Raw genomic sequence first — 14,862 nt, 5'->3', positions numbered from 1 at the left:
TCGTCTTGTGGGGCAGGACTCTAGAGGGTCACCCCAAGGGGGGGTCTAGAGGGACACCCCAAGCTGTCTTTGGTGGGTCGGTCCCATGGTGTGGGTGCTTGGGGCCGTGGGACTGTCACTTCTCCGAGCTGTGAAGAGTGCTACCAGGCGTGCAGCATGGACATCGGGGCGCGGGGGTCTGGAGGGAGCGTTGGCTGCAGAGGAGGTAGCATGTCCTTGAGGCTCTTCCCGCCTTCCTAAAATGGTTGTGGTGGGCATGCTACCTGCTCTTCTCGTGGGGCTGCTCCCTGTGGAGGGGAAGGATTGGGTGCAGACACGAGATGTGCACCTGAGAGCTGCCTCTGCGGGTCCGTGGCCAGGGTCTCTGGAGCTGGTGGGTGCTTTTCGGGTTGTCCAGCACCATCCCTGGTGAGAGTTCATCCTTAACCCAAGAGTTCTTGCAGTGCCAAGACTTGGGTAGCGGGTGTCCTCACAAAAAGCTCAATATTCAGTACCCCTGGCTTTTTGCAACTGTTGGTGGAGCCCTGACTATTGTTTTTTGTTTTTTCCCTTGTCGCTCACAGTACAGTGCCGTGGACAGCAACCCCCTGTCTCTGTACGTCATGCATCCCTTCTGGAACACGATAGTGAAGGTGAGACCTCATCCTTCCCTGAGTGGGACAGCAAAACTCCAGTCACCACAAAGTCTCCTCTGTAAAACTGTCGGCCGAAAAGCCCTGCTTCGTTTGTAGTGCAACTAATTAGAAAGGGCGCTGCCTTCCACCCTGCAGCCTGCCCCGAGCTCACTGCATCGCAGCCTAAAGCTTCCTGCTGCCCCATGGTATGCCAGATGTGACTAAGCAGTGCTGTCTAATGCCCAGACGATTGTAACCAGGTCTCTTCTGTGGCTGGGAGCAGCCCGTGGTCCTTATTACATGTTTTAATGAGTTCATGTGTTCTTTTACTGCTTTCCCGTAGATCTTCCCTACCTGGCTGGCCCCAAATTTGATAACGTTTTCTGGCTTCCTGCTGCTTGTCTTCAACTTCTTCCTCATGGCATACTTCGACCCTGACTTTTATGCTTCTGGTAAGGCTGCCTGTTCCTGTTTGGATGCAAAGCATCGGAGCAGTGAAATCTGTCACCTCCTTTGCCGTGACTTCTGATGCTCGTTGATAAGGCCTCTTAGTGTGGGCCTTCCCAGAGGCAGGTGGCTGTGCCAGAGGAGGAGCAGAGTTGAGGGGCTGAACTTGCTGGGTTTCATGATGAGGAATTGTCCAAATACAACACCTTCCCTCTGGCTACTGGGTGGATGTGAGCCTGGCTGGCAGCGTGCGGGTGAGGGAGGAGGAAACAACCGAAATCTTGAGTATGAATTGACTCTGCCTACAGAGCAGACAAGAACCCAGTGCCCTTATTTTAAAATCTAGCAGGGTAATGTGGGAAACTCTGCTTCCATGAAGTCAGCAGGTAGAGCCTCGTTCTTTGCATCCCACTTGCAAAAATATGCCGGCACCACATTTGGACTAACAAAGGCAAAATCCTCTTTCCCAGTTTCACCATTCTGCATAAGGCAAGGATATGCACAGCTTTGACGTTTTTAACAGTACCCACGTTCATCTGTTCGTGAATTCAAAGGTTCAATTGTGTCCCCTTCCTCATGGGGGTGTCCCAGGGTTAACACAGCATGATAACTCTCAGTCACTGATCTATAGCTTCCTCTGTATTTTTCTCTCCCTTTGCCCCTGCGAGATTTGGTTTAGGTTGCTCAGAAGAGTTCATCTGGTTCTTCTAAAACTGGGCCAATCATCAAAATGCAGTTAAGTGGGAAAAATACTGGTTTCTTGGGATTGCCTTTGTTGGTAGGTAGACAAGTACTGTTCTCGATATCCCAGGCTTTCACAAGCTTGGGTGGCATCAGTGGCTGTTATCCAAGATTTGGGCTGTGTTTTGGTCCGTGAGCCACAGGAAGAAAAGCTGACAGTAGGTCGGGGAAGGAAGCTCAATGTGAGCATCCCTAGGACATCAGATGTCCAGAAAGTTGGGCTCTGCCAAAAGGATGGTGAAGCTCATGCTTTGGGACGCTTTTACGTACGTGTTGTGCATGTCCTGCTTGGAAAGAGAACTTCTCATTTTACTGGCGAGGCCTCCAGAAGCTTGTGCCTTCCCTTCTCGTTGGATGGTTCTGTAGACGTGAAGCCCTCCACTTGGTGCTGGAAAGACACCATTGTGCTGCTGTAAGGAAACGGGAAATGGCATTTCATGGAATCATTGTTTCCCCTAGGACACCTCCATGTGCCCTCCTGCGAGGCTGCTGCCAAGAAGCCGTGCCTCTTCCTGCTTTTTTTCAAACGCACCTTTGGGCTCCCTGAGCTGCAGACGGCTAAGCTGGCTATCTGCCGAGACCGTGCTGGAGGAGGTGGAGATGTTAAGGAGAGCTCTGTTTCAGTTGGCAAGATGCAAACTGGAGACTGGGCAGGGAATCCTGACGTGTTTCTGCAGAGTCAGGGTGTTGCCACACCTCAAAGAAGCTCTACTTGATGCTCTGTGAGCCAGTGGTTGGGGAGAGTCTGATCTGCACATACTTCCGTGGCATGCATTTGGGCTAGAGCTGTTAGCTGCCATCACCAGTTCTTGCATCCTGTGACTTTGGGGAGCTGAGGACAGAGGACGATTATGTCCTGGAAAGCAAAGTCCTCGGTGACCTGGTTTCACGTGCCGTTGTGGAACAGCTCTGCCATCCCCTCCTGGAAAGCTAACATCTCAGTTTCACTGTTTGAGTTGTGTAGATGCTTTGTCTTGGTGAGCTGCCGGTCCTTGTTGCGGTGCCTCTTGTGCCAAAATAAACCCATTGACAGTACGTACTGAGCTGGCCTGACTTGGGTCTTTCCGATCTCTGCAGCTCCTGATCACCAGCATGTTCCGAACGGAGTGTGGGTCCTTGTGGGTCTCCTCAACTTCATTGCCTATACGTTAGGTAAGACTTCAGCTAGTTGATTGTGGGGGTTTGTGTCTGTCATCTGTTCATCCTGCAGCTACGTGTTGTCTTCTCTCCGAGCCCGCTGAGAAATTTTTGATTTTGTGCTTTTGCCATGCCCTAATCCAATTGCTGCTTGGTCTGCTGGAGTGGTTTCTGGGAGCTGCCCTGTGGAGTGGATAGAAGGAAGTTGTCCCAGAGCAGCTGATGTGAAAGGAGGGTGCTGGAACTGACTTTGAGACGAATTGTGAAATTCTGTCTTTGGTCTGCTTTCAATAAATATGATCTTGTCAGACTATTGCATTCTTCAGTCTCAAATAGAGCAGGGGGTGGGAAGCACACTCTCCATTAGAGGATGGAGGTGTGAAAGCTGCTCTTTGCTGGCTGTCTGCGCTTTGTCACCTACAAACTGGCCCACTGCTTTGCGTGGGAGTGTCCAGCAAAACTCCCCATCTCTCCCTCTTCTCTTCCCAGATGGTGTTGATGGGAAACAGGCTCGCCGGACCAACTCCAGCACACCCCTGGGAGAGCTCTTTGATCATGGCCTGGACAGCTGGGCATGCGTGTACTTTGTCGTGACAGTCTACTCCACCTTTGGACGGGGTTCCACGGGTGTCAGTGTCTTCGTTCTCTACCTCCTCTTATGGGTGGTCTTGTTTTCATTCATCCTCTCCCACTGGGAGAAGTATAACACGGGGATTCTCTTCCTGCCCTGGGGATATGACATCAGCCAGGTGGTAAGTACACGCCGCAGCTGCTGCTGGGCTTTGGCAGAAGCTCAATAAACTGCTCGTGTGCCTGGGGTGCAGTAGTGCCCGCCAACGTGTGCGAGGGATGCATGCAGCTCTGCTACGTGTCCAGAGCCTTTGTACGTCGGTCACTGCAATGCTCTCTGGAGGTGGGCGTCTTCAGCCTGTCTGCAGGCATTGAGGAGGAGGAGAGCTTTCCAAGGCTGCTTGCGTGACTTTGGGCTGTAATTGCTTTAATGAGCTGGGGTCATGCGGCAGTAGAGTTCGACTGCTCAAAACCGTTAAATCCAAGGAGGTTTGTGTGGTGCAGTCTTTATTTTGTTTGGAGCAGCTTTTGTAGATGGACTCTCCACAAAAAATGAGGCTTGAAGAATGGATATTCACTGTGAGGGTGGTGAGGCAGTGGCAGAGGTTGCCCAGAGAAGCTGTGGCTGCCCCATCCCTGGAGGTGTTCAAGGCCAGGTTGGATGGGGCTGTGAGCAACCTGGTCTGGTGGGAGGGGTCCCTGCCCGTGGCAGGGGGTTGGAATGAGATGGGCTTTAAGGACCCTTCCAACCAAACCATTCTGTGATTTGATGGTACTGCTTTGCATTTCCTCTGCCTGGTTTCTGCTCTCCTAACATGCATGTTTTGGCCACCTAAATCGTTGCTGTAGTTAGTTAGTTGCATTATACCAGCACATGTAAATTCAAGTCTAGAAGTTTGGGCTGCCTTTTGGCACTAGCAAGATGTGTGCCAAAATGTAGCGGAGTAACCAATTGGCATGTTAATCACTGTGCCTGGAGCAAAGGTCCCTGGGGAGGTGCCCCTCTGTACCCTGGTAAATGGGCAGTCGATGTTGAGACTGATGGTGATGGACTCTGTGGTACGTCGACACGTCCGTCTCTCCCTAAGGACTTCTCTGCAGGAAGCTCTTTCTGAAGAGCCTGACAGAACTGGGAGCAAGCTCTGGACGATACCGTTCCCCTTTACTGCTGGCAGCTGTCCTTCCTCACCAGCCTGCAGTCGCCCGGCACCGTGCAGCACACGCTGCTCCTTTATCTTCTGACTTGTCAGATGCTGGATGGGAAATGCAACAAGCTGGAAGGAGAGTTCAGTTAATGCAGCTGCATTAATTGCAGTAATCATCTCTGCTGGTAAAAGGAGACTGTAGCTGGTCCCCTCTGACTATGCTCTGACCCCTTTCTGCAAAACCATTGTTTAATCCAAATGCTTTCAGATCTCTGCCTGTTGCGGAAAGGCAGGGGGTAGAGGGCTAAGCTACCCTGCAGCGTGCTTCCCCCAGCTTCAGGGTTGCTATTAAAATGGAAATATCCCTTGGTATCTTTTGCACTGCAGTTGCTTCAGCAGATGGATAAGAAAGAGTCCCCCCACAAACCCTGCCAGGTCACTGCAATTTGTAGTATAAAACCTCTCTCTCATGCTTCAAGCGTCTTGTGAGTTCAAGCTGTGCAAGGGCATCTTTGCTTCTGCCTCGAGGGCAGCTCCTGGTCGTATCCTTCTCAGCAGCTCAGCTACTACATTTATTAGACCTGGTCTCGTAACACGGGATGTTTGAGGATTTTTAATTTTTTTTTTAAATTTGTCTCCTTCCTGCCGTTGGGGAGAACTGAATGTGAAGTAGCTTAGAGCCTACTTCTCGAGCTGCCTTTCCCTCCAGCTGCCTGGCATATGCGTCGTGCTGCCGGGTCGGGTGCTGCTGGATTTGCCTGTCCGGTTGCTCACGCCCGCTTGTTCTGTGCTTTCTTTCAGACCATTTCAATTGTCTACATAGTGACAGCCATTGTGGGAGTTGAGGCCTGGTATGCACCTTTCCTGTTTAATTTCTTATATAGAGACCTATTCACTGCAATGATTATTGGTAAGAAACTCCATGTTGAAGCCTGTCTTTTAAACTCCACCTTTTTAATGAAACCCAATGTCTTAATTATATGATGGTGCTGTTCTGTTTGCTGTAATGAAAGCTCCTGTAGGCTGTTATTGAAGTGACTAATTCAGGGTGTTCTTGCAGCCTGCCCTTTCCCAGGATTTCAGAGTATTTTTGTCTTCTGCATAGTTGCTTTGGAGCAGTTAACTCCAATCTGCCTGGGTCTGTGTTGACCAAAAGAGCAAGGAAGCGGGGTGCTGCACTCGTGTCTCAGATAAATTTCATGCCAACCCTGAGGGTATAGGTGCATGCTGCTGCTCAGGGGCTCAGCCCCGGTGCTGCCTACCTGGGGCTAAGGGTTTGTGTGGGCAGACACAAAAAGGTTCCTGGCCTGGAGCAGCATAGTGGGCAGACAAGAGCGGCCGAGGGTTGTGGCTGCTGCTTGGGGACCGGGGTGCTGGAGCTGAGCACCGACCCCTGGGTGCCAAACAGGAGACTCCCTCCTGCCGAGGACCCGCAAGTACGTGAAAATACGTCTCCTCTGAGTAGCTGCGTTGCCCGAGTGCTGGGGCCGTGGGGCATTGCATTGCCCCGGGGAAGCCCAGTTTGTTTTCACGAGAGCTGTGGGGTTTTTAGGGGGTAAAACACGGCCCCGTATGGAGGTGGGTGCTGGGAGCCAGTGGCCAGCGAGGACCCCTCGGTGCTGGGGCTCTTTGCTGAATGTGCTGGGTTTGCTCCTTGGGGCTCCGTCTTGCCCCGTGGCACGGCCGGGGCAGGACCCGGAGCCCAAGTGCTGCCTGGGGCTGCTGCAGGAGGGAGTTTACAGCCACGCAGGTGCGGTAAAGCACTCTGCTGCTTGGGGATCCTGCCCTCCATCCACCCACCTGAAAATTAAAAAAAAAAATATATAAAAAATTTAAATAAAAGCCCAACCTTTCTCTCCAGTGGTCAGTCAGAACAAGCCGCTGCAAAGGAGGGAGCAATGCAGGTGAAGCTTAGCTGGGGAGAGCTGTCTTTGCTTAATGAAATTTGACTTATTCAGAAGTTCTTTTTTAGTTCAGTTTTCCTTATTCTATGTCCCTTTCTTTAGGGGTTAATTGTAGCTACTTAATTTCAAGTCAGTGTGTCTTGAATTGTGTTAAATCTATGCTTGCACTTTTCTTAATCAGGTGGATATTCTGAGCTTTCCTTTGGCAGTCGTATAACTTAACATATGAATAATAAATGCAGTTTTCCTATATGAAAAATAGAGCACAATGCCTGCATTGGCTGGGTTTGTGCTCTTGGACAGGAGTTGGGTTGTTAAAAGCAGGAATATTTACAGCTCTGTTAAAGTACCTACTGCTAGATAAACACAGAAGGAGTTGTGATAGACTGTCACGGGTCTGAGTGTAGCGGATGATGTGCCCTGTTGGGGTCTAGAATTTCAAAATTACTTAGACTTTTGTATCATTTGTCAAGTTAAATGACAAGAATTTTTTTGCACAATGGGAACTGAAAGTGCTTCCTCACAGCGGGAGAAATAGCAAATTGGCTTTGTTACGAAAGCTGGAAACTCTGTTGTGCACAGCCACCTCACTTGTGGAGTTTGAACTCACCTCATGTCTCATTAAAGACAGTATTGTAATTAAACTTTGTAACTGTTTAAAGCATAATACTGGGCTCCTTAATGCAACTTCTAAAATGTGAAGTATCTTTAATTTACAGCAGACTTTAACTTGTAATTACAGCTCTCAAACCAGAATTACGAACACCTACTTTTAAACGTGCCGAGCTATTCTTGGTGCACCTCTGAGCTATTTTTGTTGCAAGCAACTTAAACCAGAGCACAAGCACCTGCCCGTGCGTGGGGTGCATGTGATGGTCTCCCTCTGTCATGGGGCAATAACGCGGCTCTTTCTCTTCCAGCTTGTGCGCTCACTGTGACGCTGCCAATGAGCCTCTATAACTTCTACAAGTAAGTTTCTCTGTCCTCAGGTCTCCTTCCCTCCACTAGCACCTTTGCAAGAGCCCCCAAAGCCTCTTAGAACTTGGTTTCCTTAGTAGTTTTCAGACAACTGTTTCCAGTGTGGCCAAGTGGCTCTGACACACCAGAAGGTCCCAGTTTGCCGGGTGGTCTGGGAGGAGTGGGCTGGCAGCCTGCTCAGCAGGGTCTTGCAGGAGGGCCCCCAGCTTTTGTAGTCTTGTCCTGTTGGTCACAGCCCAGAGAGCCAGCCAGCCAGGTGCTTCTGTAATGCAGGAGTTTTTTGGGTTAACAGTGAAGGTGTGCATCTTCCTTGTCTGACCATGGTTATCACTGGTACCAGCAGTTTGGAATAGCAGAATGGCCGATGAGATTCTGCAGCCCTCTGCTGAAGGCAGGGACCAGGTATTTCTCAGCTGTGGTTCCATGTATTTTCATTTCTTTGCTTGCGTTTCAGGGCCTATAAAAATAACACCTTGAAGCACCACTCTGTGTATGAAATCATGCTGCCACTGGTATCCCCAGTGTTGCTGTTCCTGCTCTGCACCACGTGGATCTTCGTGTCCCCGACAGACATCCTGGAAGTCCATCCCAGGCTCTTCTATTTCATGGTGGGAACAGCCTTCGCTAACATTTCTGTAAGCAGCTTTTGCTTTCTGCTCCACTTTCTCTCCTGGGGAGTGTGAAGCCTGCCAGGACACTTGGGAGGCAGGAAGAAAAAGACCAGCTCAAATGTGAGGAGAGAAGGGAGATGCGAACATTAACTTCACCGCTTTTCTATTTTACTGTGATTGAAAGAACAAACAGGAAAGTAGACAGGGTTTAGGGTTTGCAAATTTTGTGCTGCAGCTCTCACTCTTGAGAAACTACAGAATTAGTTCAATTGCGTGGGTTTACACTGTCATGCACCCTCTGTGTTGTGAATAGCAAACTGCTAATACGAGAGGAGTTCCTGCGTCCTTTTTTGGGATAAACCTAAAATGTGGGGGACTAAAGCTTTTGTCAAAATCGGATTTAGCTGCATATTGCATCTGTGCTTGCTTGAGACCTTAACGAAAGCACCTCTGCTTGCCGCCTCAGATGTGTGACTGAGCAGCTCTGGGTGTCCATGCCCTGGGTCCAGCCGCTCACGCTGCTGCTTGGCAGGATTTTCTGCTGATCGTGCAGATAACACTGTTAAGGCTCGGTCAGCTCAAGGGAACTCTGTTTTCTTTTAAAGACGCCCTTGATGCCTGTTTCCCTATTACCTTCCTGCCCCACGAGGCTTTGCCTTTCCCCACGAGGAATTTTAGTGCAAAGAAAGATCCTGAGTGAGAAAGTCGAGGAGACTGCGTGACGGTAGTTGTGCATGCAGATGATCGGCACACGTACATGTGTGACCATCCTGTCTGCGCTGCGGGCAGCTCTGGGCTTGCAGAGTCAATACTGGACGCAAGCTCTGACAGCTTTCTCTTCCTGCAGTGCCAACTGATCGTCTGTCAGATGAGCAGCACACGCTGTCGGCCTCTGAACTGGATGCTGCTCCCCATAGCAGCGGTGCTCTTCGTGGTGATGTCCGGGTTCGCACCGAAGAGCGAAACGCTTCTCCTCTACTTGTTAACTGCTTTCCTCACCCTTGCACACATCCACTACGGAGTGGTCGTGGTAGGTGAACTCGGCATGTGGGCTTCGGGCTTGGCTGCCGTGCTCTGGCTGCAGGCTTGCTTTGGGTGCTGCTGCTGTCTTGGGCAGAGAATACTCTGCTTAAAAATGGGAATGTCGGTGGGAACAGCTCTGTGTCCTGCTGTCTGTGACCACACGGAACTTGAGCTGACTTCCTTGCAAGAGGCTTGTGCGGGCTGTTGTGCGAGTTTGAAGCAAGCTTCACACGATGTGATGAGGGGCTGTTGTACCAGAGATTAGTTTGAAACAAGTGCTTGCATCTCCGCTGCCGTGTTTAACTCATCCTGGCTGCAGCTACAGCTTAGTGACCAGCTTAGATGTAAGCCAGCATGGGTGACCCGCACCCTTGGGCAGTGGGAAGGGCAGCTCACGCATCGGGCAGGAGTGCTTAGTAGAAGTGCTGGGAGGCTTAGTAGAAAAAGTTAAACTGCTGTTGGTGTTACTTTGGTTGATGAGTTCAATCTGCAGCCTCACTGTGTGGAGTCACTGGGAGAGCAGGGATGGAAGGGGCTTATCCCTGCCAGGGAAAATGGGGATGCTGCAGCTGCGATGCCTTCTCCCCAGCTGCAAGGGCTGTGTAGAGATCCAGGGACCAGTTTGCTCCCCTTGCTCTGTGCCAGCTCTGCCTGACTCACTGAGTTTTGATTAAGAGGGAAAACAAACTCGGATGAGACCGAGTCCCATTAGAGATGCCCCAGGAAGCTCCTGAGGGACAAGAGCATGGGACCCCATGTCCCCTGCGGAGCTGACTGCTGTACCCTCCTTGGGAAGCCCTGTCCCCTGGGAACCCCAGCTTTAATGTGGAGCCCCCAGGGCCGAGTCGGAACTGTAACTACAGCAAAGAAGTAATAGCCAGGTTGTCTTGTCTTTCCAATTAGTGTAATGAGGCTTCTATGCAAGAAGGATTTGAATAGCTAAGAAGCTTAAATAAATTTGGTCTTGGAATCATAGCTGGAGATGGGGACTGACCGGATGGTGTAATCCTCCTGCCCAGGCTTGCCCATCCCCTGCAGTGAGCTTCTCGGTGCTCTGCTCCCCTCAGCTTGTGTTCCCCTCGTTCCCCACCTCCAGCTTTCCAAGGGCCCATCTGTGCAGTCTCCTCTTCCAGGATTAAAGAAACTTTGAGCTGAAGAGCCTTTTAAGGCTCTGTGAGTGGGACATAATCCCAAACCGCTCTGAATTTGGGAGTCATGATTAGGAATAAACCCTCTGCCCTGACTCTGTGCCCAGCTCAGCCTCTGGTGCTGCTCAGCCCTGCTCACTCTTGGTTCTGCAGCGACGGTTACCTTGTGGTCACTGGATGCTGGTGCCACCCCATCCGTTTTATCCTCCTCTCTGCAGTCTCCGAACCATGCCTGAGAGCTCGTTTCCTGGTGCAGCTCTCAGTCCTCTGTGGTTTTCTCATGTCCTCAAAACGTGGTGAAAGCTTCTTGCAAAGGCGGGTGTAGAAGGAGCCTGATTATCCAAAACCTGGTGGTGGGTTCCCCTCCTCACTGTAACCCTCCTATGTTTGTCGTCATGGTCAATGCAAAGTACCTGACCCCCAGTTTGAATCAGGGAGTGATTTTTTTCATATGGATACCTGAGATGATCAAATTAATTTAAGCAAAATAATAAAAATATTGCTGGGAGAGGCAGAGAGGTGAAATCCTGCATGCCTGGACTCGGGGCAGGAACGGAGGTGAGCCCACTCCCGGATAGACCAGGGTGTTACTTGGGAAGGGAGCAGGGCTGCACCTTGCGGGACCACGCGTCCGACCGACCCCAGCGTCGGGCTACCAGGGACAGGGCTTGGCTCCTGGGCACGGCAGCCTGGCTGGCCCCGTAGCACAAGACGGAGGCTGTGGTCCAGATCGGCTGCACCCATGGGGAGCGTGTAGGGTGGGCAGTGTGGGGGAAAGCGGGTGCATGAAGGCAGCAGAGGCTTTGTCGGCTGTACAGGGAAGCGGTCTGGTGCTCTGCCTGCTTTCCTCCTCGTCTCTCCGAGCCTCGCTAACCTGTCTGCCTTGTCCCCAGGTGAGCCAGCTGAGCAGGCACTTCAATATACGGCCCTTCTCGCTAAAGAAGCCCACGCCAGATTGACTAGGAGTGGAGGAAGAGAAAATCAGCTTGCAGTCTGCAGAAGTACTGTAAATAACTGCTGCAAATACCTGTAAATACTTCAACCATCGCCACAGATCTAAACCTATCCTCTGGACAGACATCAGGGCAACGTACGCACGGTATCCAGTGCAGCCAGGGCAGGACTGGTACGGGGCAGCCCCCGCTGCTGTTCAATGAATGCAAACTTTTGGTTTTGGGTGAAAACTGGATGAGGAGGGTAGCCTTTCAGGTCACTATTACTGTATATTAGACCAGCTGAATGTTCCCAGTCAAACCTCAAACTCCAGCTCTTGCTCAGGTAAAGCTGGTTGGGGATGCAAATGGCTTTACTTGAGCAAAGCGTCGTAACCTGTCACCAAAACCAACATAACAGCTGACTTCTACAAGGTGAGGGGAACATCCTGGTGGTCGGGGGAGTTCCTGTCTGTCCCTAATTCTGCTAGACAGCCCTTGTCCTCAGCTGGTACTTAGGGAGCAGATGGTGGCAGTTCTCCCACATTCTGTCCTGCATTCCTACATTCACCTATTTGGGCAAATACTTGCACCTTTTTTTTTTTTTTTAAGAGGGGAAAAAAGAGCAACACACAAAGCTTCTAGTAATATCCTACTTGTGGGGGACGGGGGTTAGAAAACCAGGGCTCAATTTCCTGTGAAAGTGGGAAGGTGGCTTCTGCCTCCCCTGCTCGAGCTGTGGGTACCTGGGACCACATCTCGACCGTGTTCCTGTCTGTCCGTGTGCGTTCCCTGCCTGGGAGTGGGGTCTGGGCTCCGGTCGGCAGCAGAAGGTGGCTTAGACCAGCCTGTCTAACACAGAGCCAAACTCCCTCCTCTTCCTAGCTTCTGTCTTCTTCCCCTCTTCTTCCCTTGAACTTGCTGTTCCAGGTCGGCTCTGCTGGGTCATTGCGTGCTGCCTGAGCCTCTTCTTTCGTAGCAGCGCAGCCAGGCTCAGTTTGCGCATCGCCCTTCCCACCAGACCATCGACGGCAGCAAATCCACCGCGTAGAGAAGCACCTTAATAAGTGTTGTGTTGGTTGTGTGTGCACTTTCAGAAAGCTCACAGGCATGTGTGTGGTGGGGTCCTTTCCAAATATCACTTTATTTTCAAAACCGTTGTCCCCAGCGGCTCCATGTCTCATCCAGGGATGTATTTGTTTACTGTCCATTTGTAAAAGACATGTTTGCATTGATTTTTTTTTTTAAATTTGTTTTTGTAATTGAGTTAGAGTGGGGTGGTGAAGACTGAATGCTGATTTTCTTTTCTGTTCACTTTATTTAATGAAGACCTGTGCTTGAATGAAGAGTGTAGCTTAAACCCAGGCTCTGGAAAGGCTGCATCCGGAAGCGAACAAGCACAGCAGGTTGTGCATATGTAATCTACCATGGGAACAAAGTCACTTATACACTGATTATTGTGCAACGTGGTTTGTAGAAGCTTGGTCATGGCATTTTCCTTCTGCAGGTGGAGACTCCTCCTGCTTTAGGAAACCTTCAAACTGTAACTACTATTTAATGCTTTTTTCTTTTGTAAATTTGAAACATTGTCATGCAGACTATGAGACTTGAAATCCTGAGGCCAGGTCACGACGCGTTCAGTGCGCACAGGGTGCGACGTCTTGGTTGCTCGGTCACGGTACGGCCTGCGAGGAGCGAGCCGGTGCGTTCATCTGGGCTGACGTGGTGGGGGGGCTCGGCCGAACGGCTGTATGCTCACGTGTCTGTACGGGTGCGAGCTGTCTGGGAGGGGTGGCTAATCTGGGAGAGAGGGCAAATGGTTTTCAGAGTTTATTTAATAAAGTAGCTTACTCCTATATATTTTACTGACGTTGTACAGAAAAAAAAAAATAAGTGTACAAATGAGTTGGGCTGTGCTTGAATTTTTGACTCTTGCTATTTAATGAAATACAGTTATGAAGGGAGATAAATTTAAGTCATGCTCGCACAAGAATTACAGGGAATCTTAAAATGGGGCACAACACTTACCTGTGGGATGTGTTCAGGTAGTAAAGTTGTGCTAGCAGCATTGACAAAAAGTAGAGGTTGGATGATTTACCTTCTGGTTATGTGTTTGCAGGACCAGGGACTAACTGAGCTCTTCCCTCAGGCTTTCAGCTGAGCTCTGGGATCCCGAGCCCAGAGCTTGCGTTGTCCTATCTCTTCCCACTAGCACTGCTGGGCCCTGAGGACTGGGCCACTGCTAATGCTGTGAGAAGTTGTCTGATCTTAAATCTTAGGATGTCACTTTGTCTCTGTAAAATGCTGTTTGTCTGGTGTGTCACCTAGCTGTGAGCTGGTGCGCTTTTGCAGCATGTAATATACCCTGAAAAACCCCTTTGTGACGGTAACAAACCTGTGGAAGCAGGGCTTCCTCGCAAATCCGGCAAGTACTTGTGCTGTAGGAGAAACATCTCTCAAAAACTGGAACCAATTCCTATCTGCACAGGCTTTATCTTTGGAGAGTCCTGGATTTTTGGTGCCTTAATTTATTGCACCTTGAAGCTAGAAAAATACCTGCTTTAAATCAGTGCTGGAAAACAGGCTCGCTTGTCTCTAGTGCTGCCAGGCTCGTGGCAGAGCGAGGAGGGAGCAGACCCGATCTCAGTGCACGTCTGACTGTTCCCGGCCGGTGCTGCTGCAAAGCTGGGGAGGGGGTTTGTTGGGGCTGTTGGGAGTTAAGTGAGTTCTGCTCCCAGATTCTGGGAAGGGAAACCAAACAGAAAGACCAAACCATCGTGCCATGGTGGGATGTGGCATGCTGAGAGATAAACTCTTTGTTAATAATAATGGTTTTACATCTTAAGAATAAATGTGTTCCTCACTAACAGCACCTGAGGGTAGTGGTGGTGGTTGCTTGCCTTGCTGGCTCGGGCTGTGCTCTGTGGGATGGGACGGGGTTGTGTGCTCGCTCCTCAGCTCCTCCTGCCCGATATTTGAGAGCTGATCTGTGTTGTCTCTTCTTCCAGGGATAGCGTAAGTCATATTTTAATTACTGGTGGACCTGCTGAGTTGATAACAGGACTATCTTATGATTTCTTAAACCTGTTTTGCACATTTTATCTCAATACAGAGTATTACCAGGAAAAAACCTGTTCAGGGAGGGGTGTAGACCTTCAAGACCCGCTGGGATCTCAATCTCCTGGCCTCAGGCTCCAGGCAGGTCCTTGGGCTGTGGGAAGAGGTGGCCGGTGCTGCCAGCTCCTCCTGGTCCTCGCCACGCTGCAGCTGGTCAGTTTTTGCTCTGAATCAGATTTTTGTGGGAGCCTGGGATGCGCCATGTGTCGACACGGGACTTGTGTAGCCGAGATGGAGGGGCAGCCTTGCTTGTAGCCTTTTTCATCTCGGTCTTGTGGATCGTGTCACAGCTCCTGCCTCTGCGCCGATCCAGAGACCTAGTGCAGGAATTCACAAGTGGACCCAGGGCTGAGGGCGAAAGTGCAGGTTTTGGGACCTCCTGCGGCTTGGGCAATACTGGCCAAGTATTAAAAGCACTGAAAGCAACGGTTTACAAGTACAAATGCTGCGGCTGACCTGTGGGCCTACAAGCGAGCACCTACGTGCTGTGGCTTT

At 50.6% G+C, this 14,862-nt stretch overlaps 1 protein-coding gene across 1 annotated transcript; it reads left to right on the top strand.

Annotated features, from left to right (window-relative positions):
- The first annotated feature begins 567 nt into the window (after positions 1-567).
- Positions 568-11,732, top strand: EPT1 (ethanolaminephosphotransferase 1 (CDP-ethanolamine-specific)). Its single transcript, XM_009707037.1, has 9 exons — positions 568-632; positions 958-1,066; positions 2,880-2,954; positions 3,429-3,691; positions 5,456-5,564; positions 7,479-7,527; positions 7,991-8,171; positions 8,995-9,177; positions 11,212-11,732. Exons 1-9 carry the CDS (start codon positions 603-605, stop codon positions 11,275-11,277), a joined length of 1,065 nt encoding a protein of 354 aa, XP_009705339.1. The 5' UTR covers positions 568-602; the 3' UTR covers positions 11,278-11,732.
- The last annotated feature ends 3,130 nt before the right edge of the window (positions 11,733-14,862 follow it).

This window comes from Cariama cristata, unplaced genomic scaffold (genome assembly GCF_000690535.1).
Source record: "Cariama cristata isolate BGI_N322 unplaced genomic scaffold, ASM69053v1 scaffold11809, whole genome shotgun sequence".
NCBI classification, from domain to species: domain Eukaryota; kingdom Metazoa; phylum Chordata; class Aves; order Cariamiformes; family Cariamidae; genus Cariama; species Cariama cristata.
Note: the sequence above shows the minus strand (reverse complement) of the source record. Positions and strands in the feature narration are given on the sequence as shown.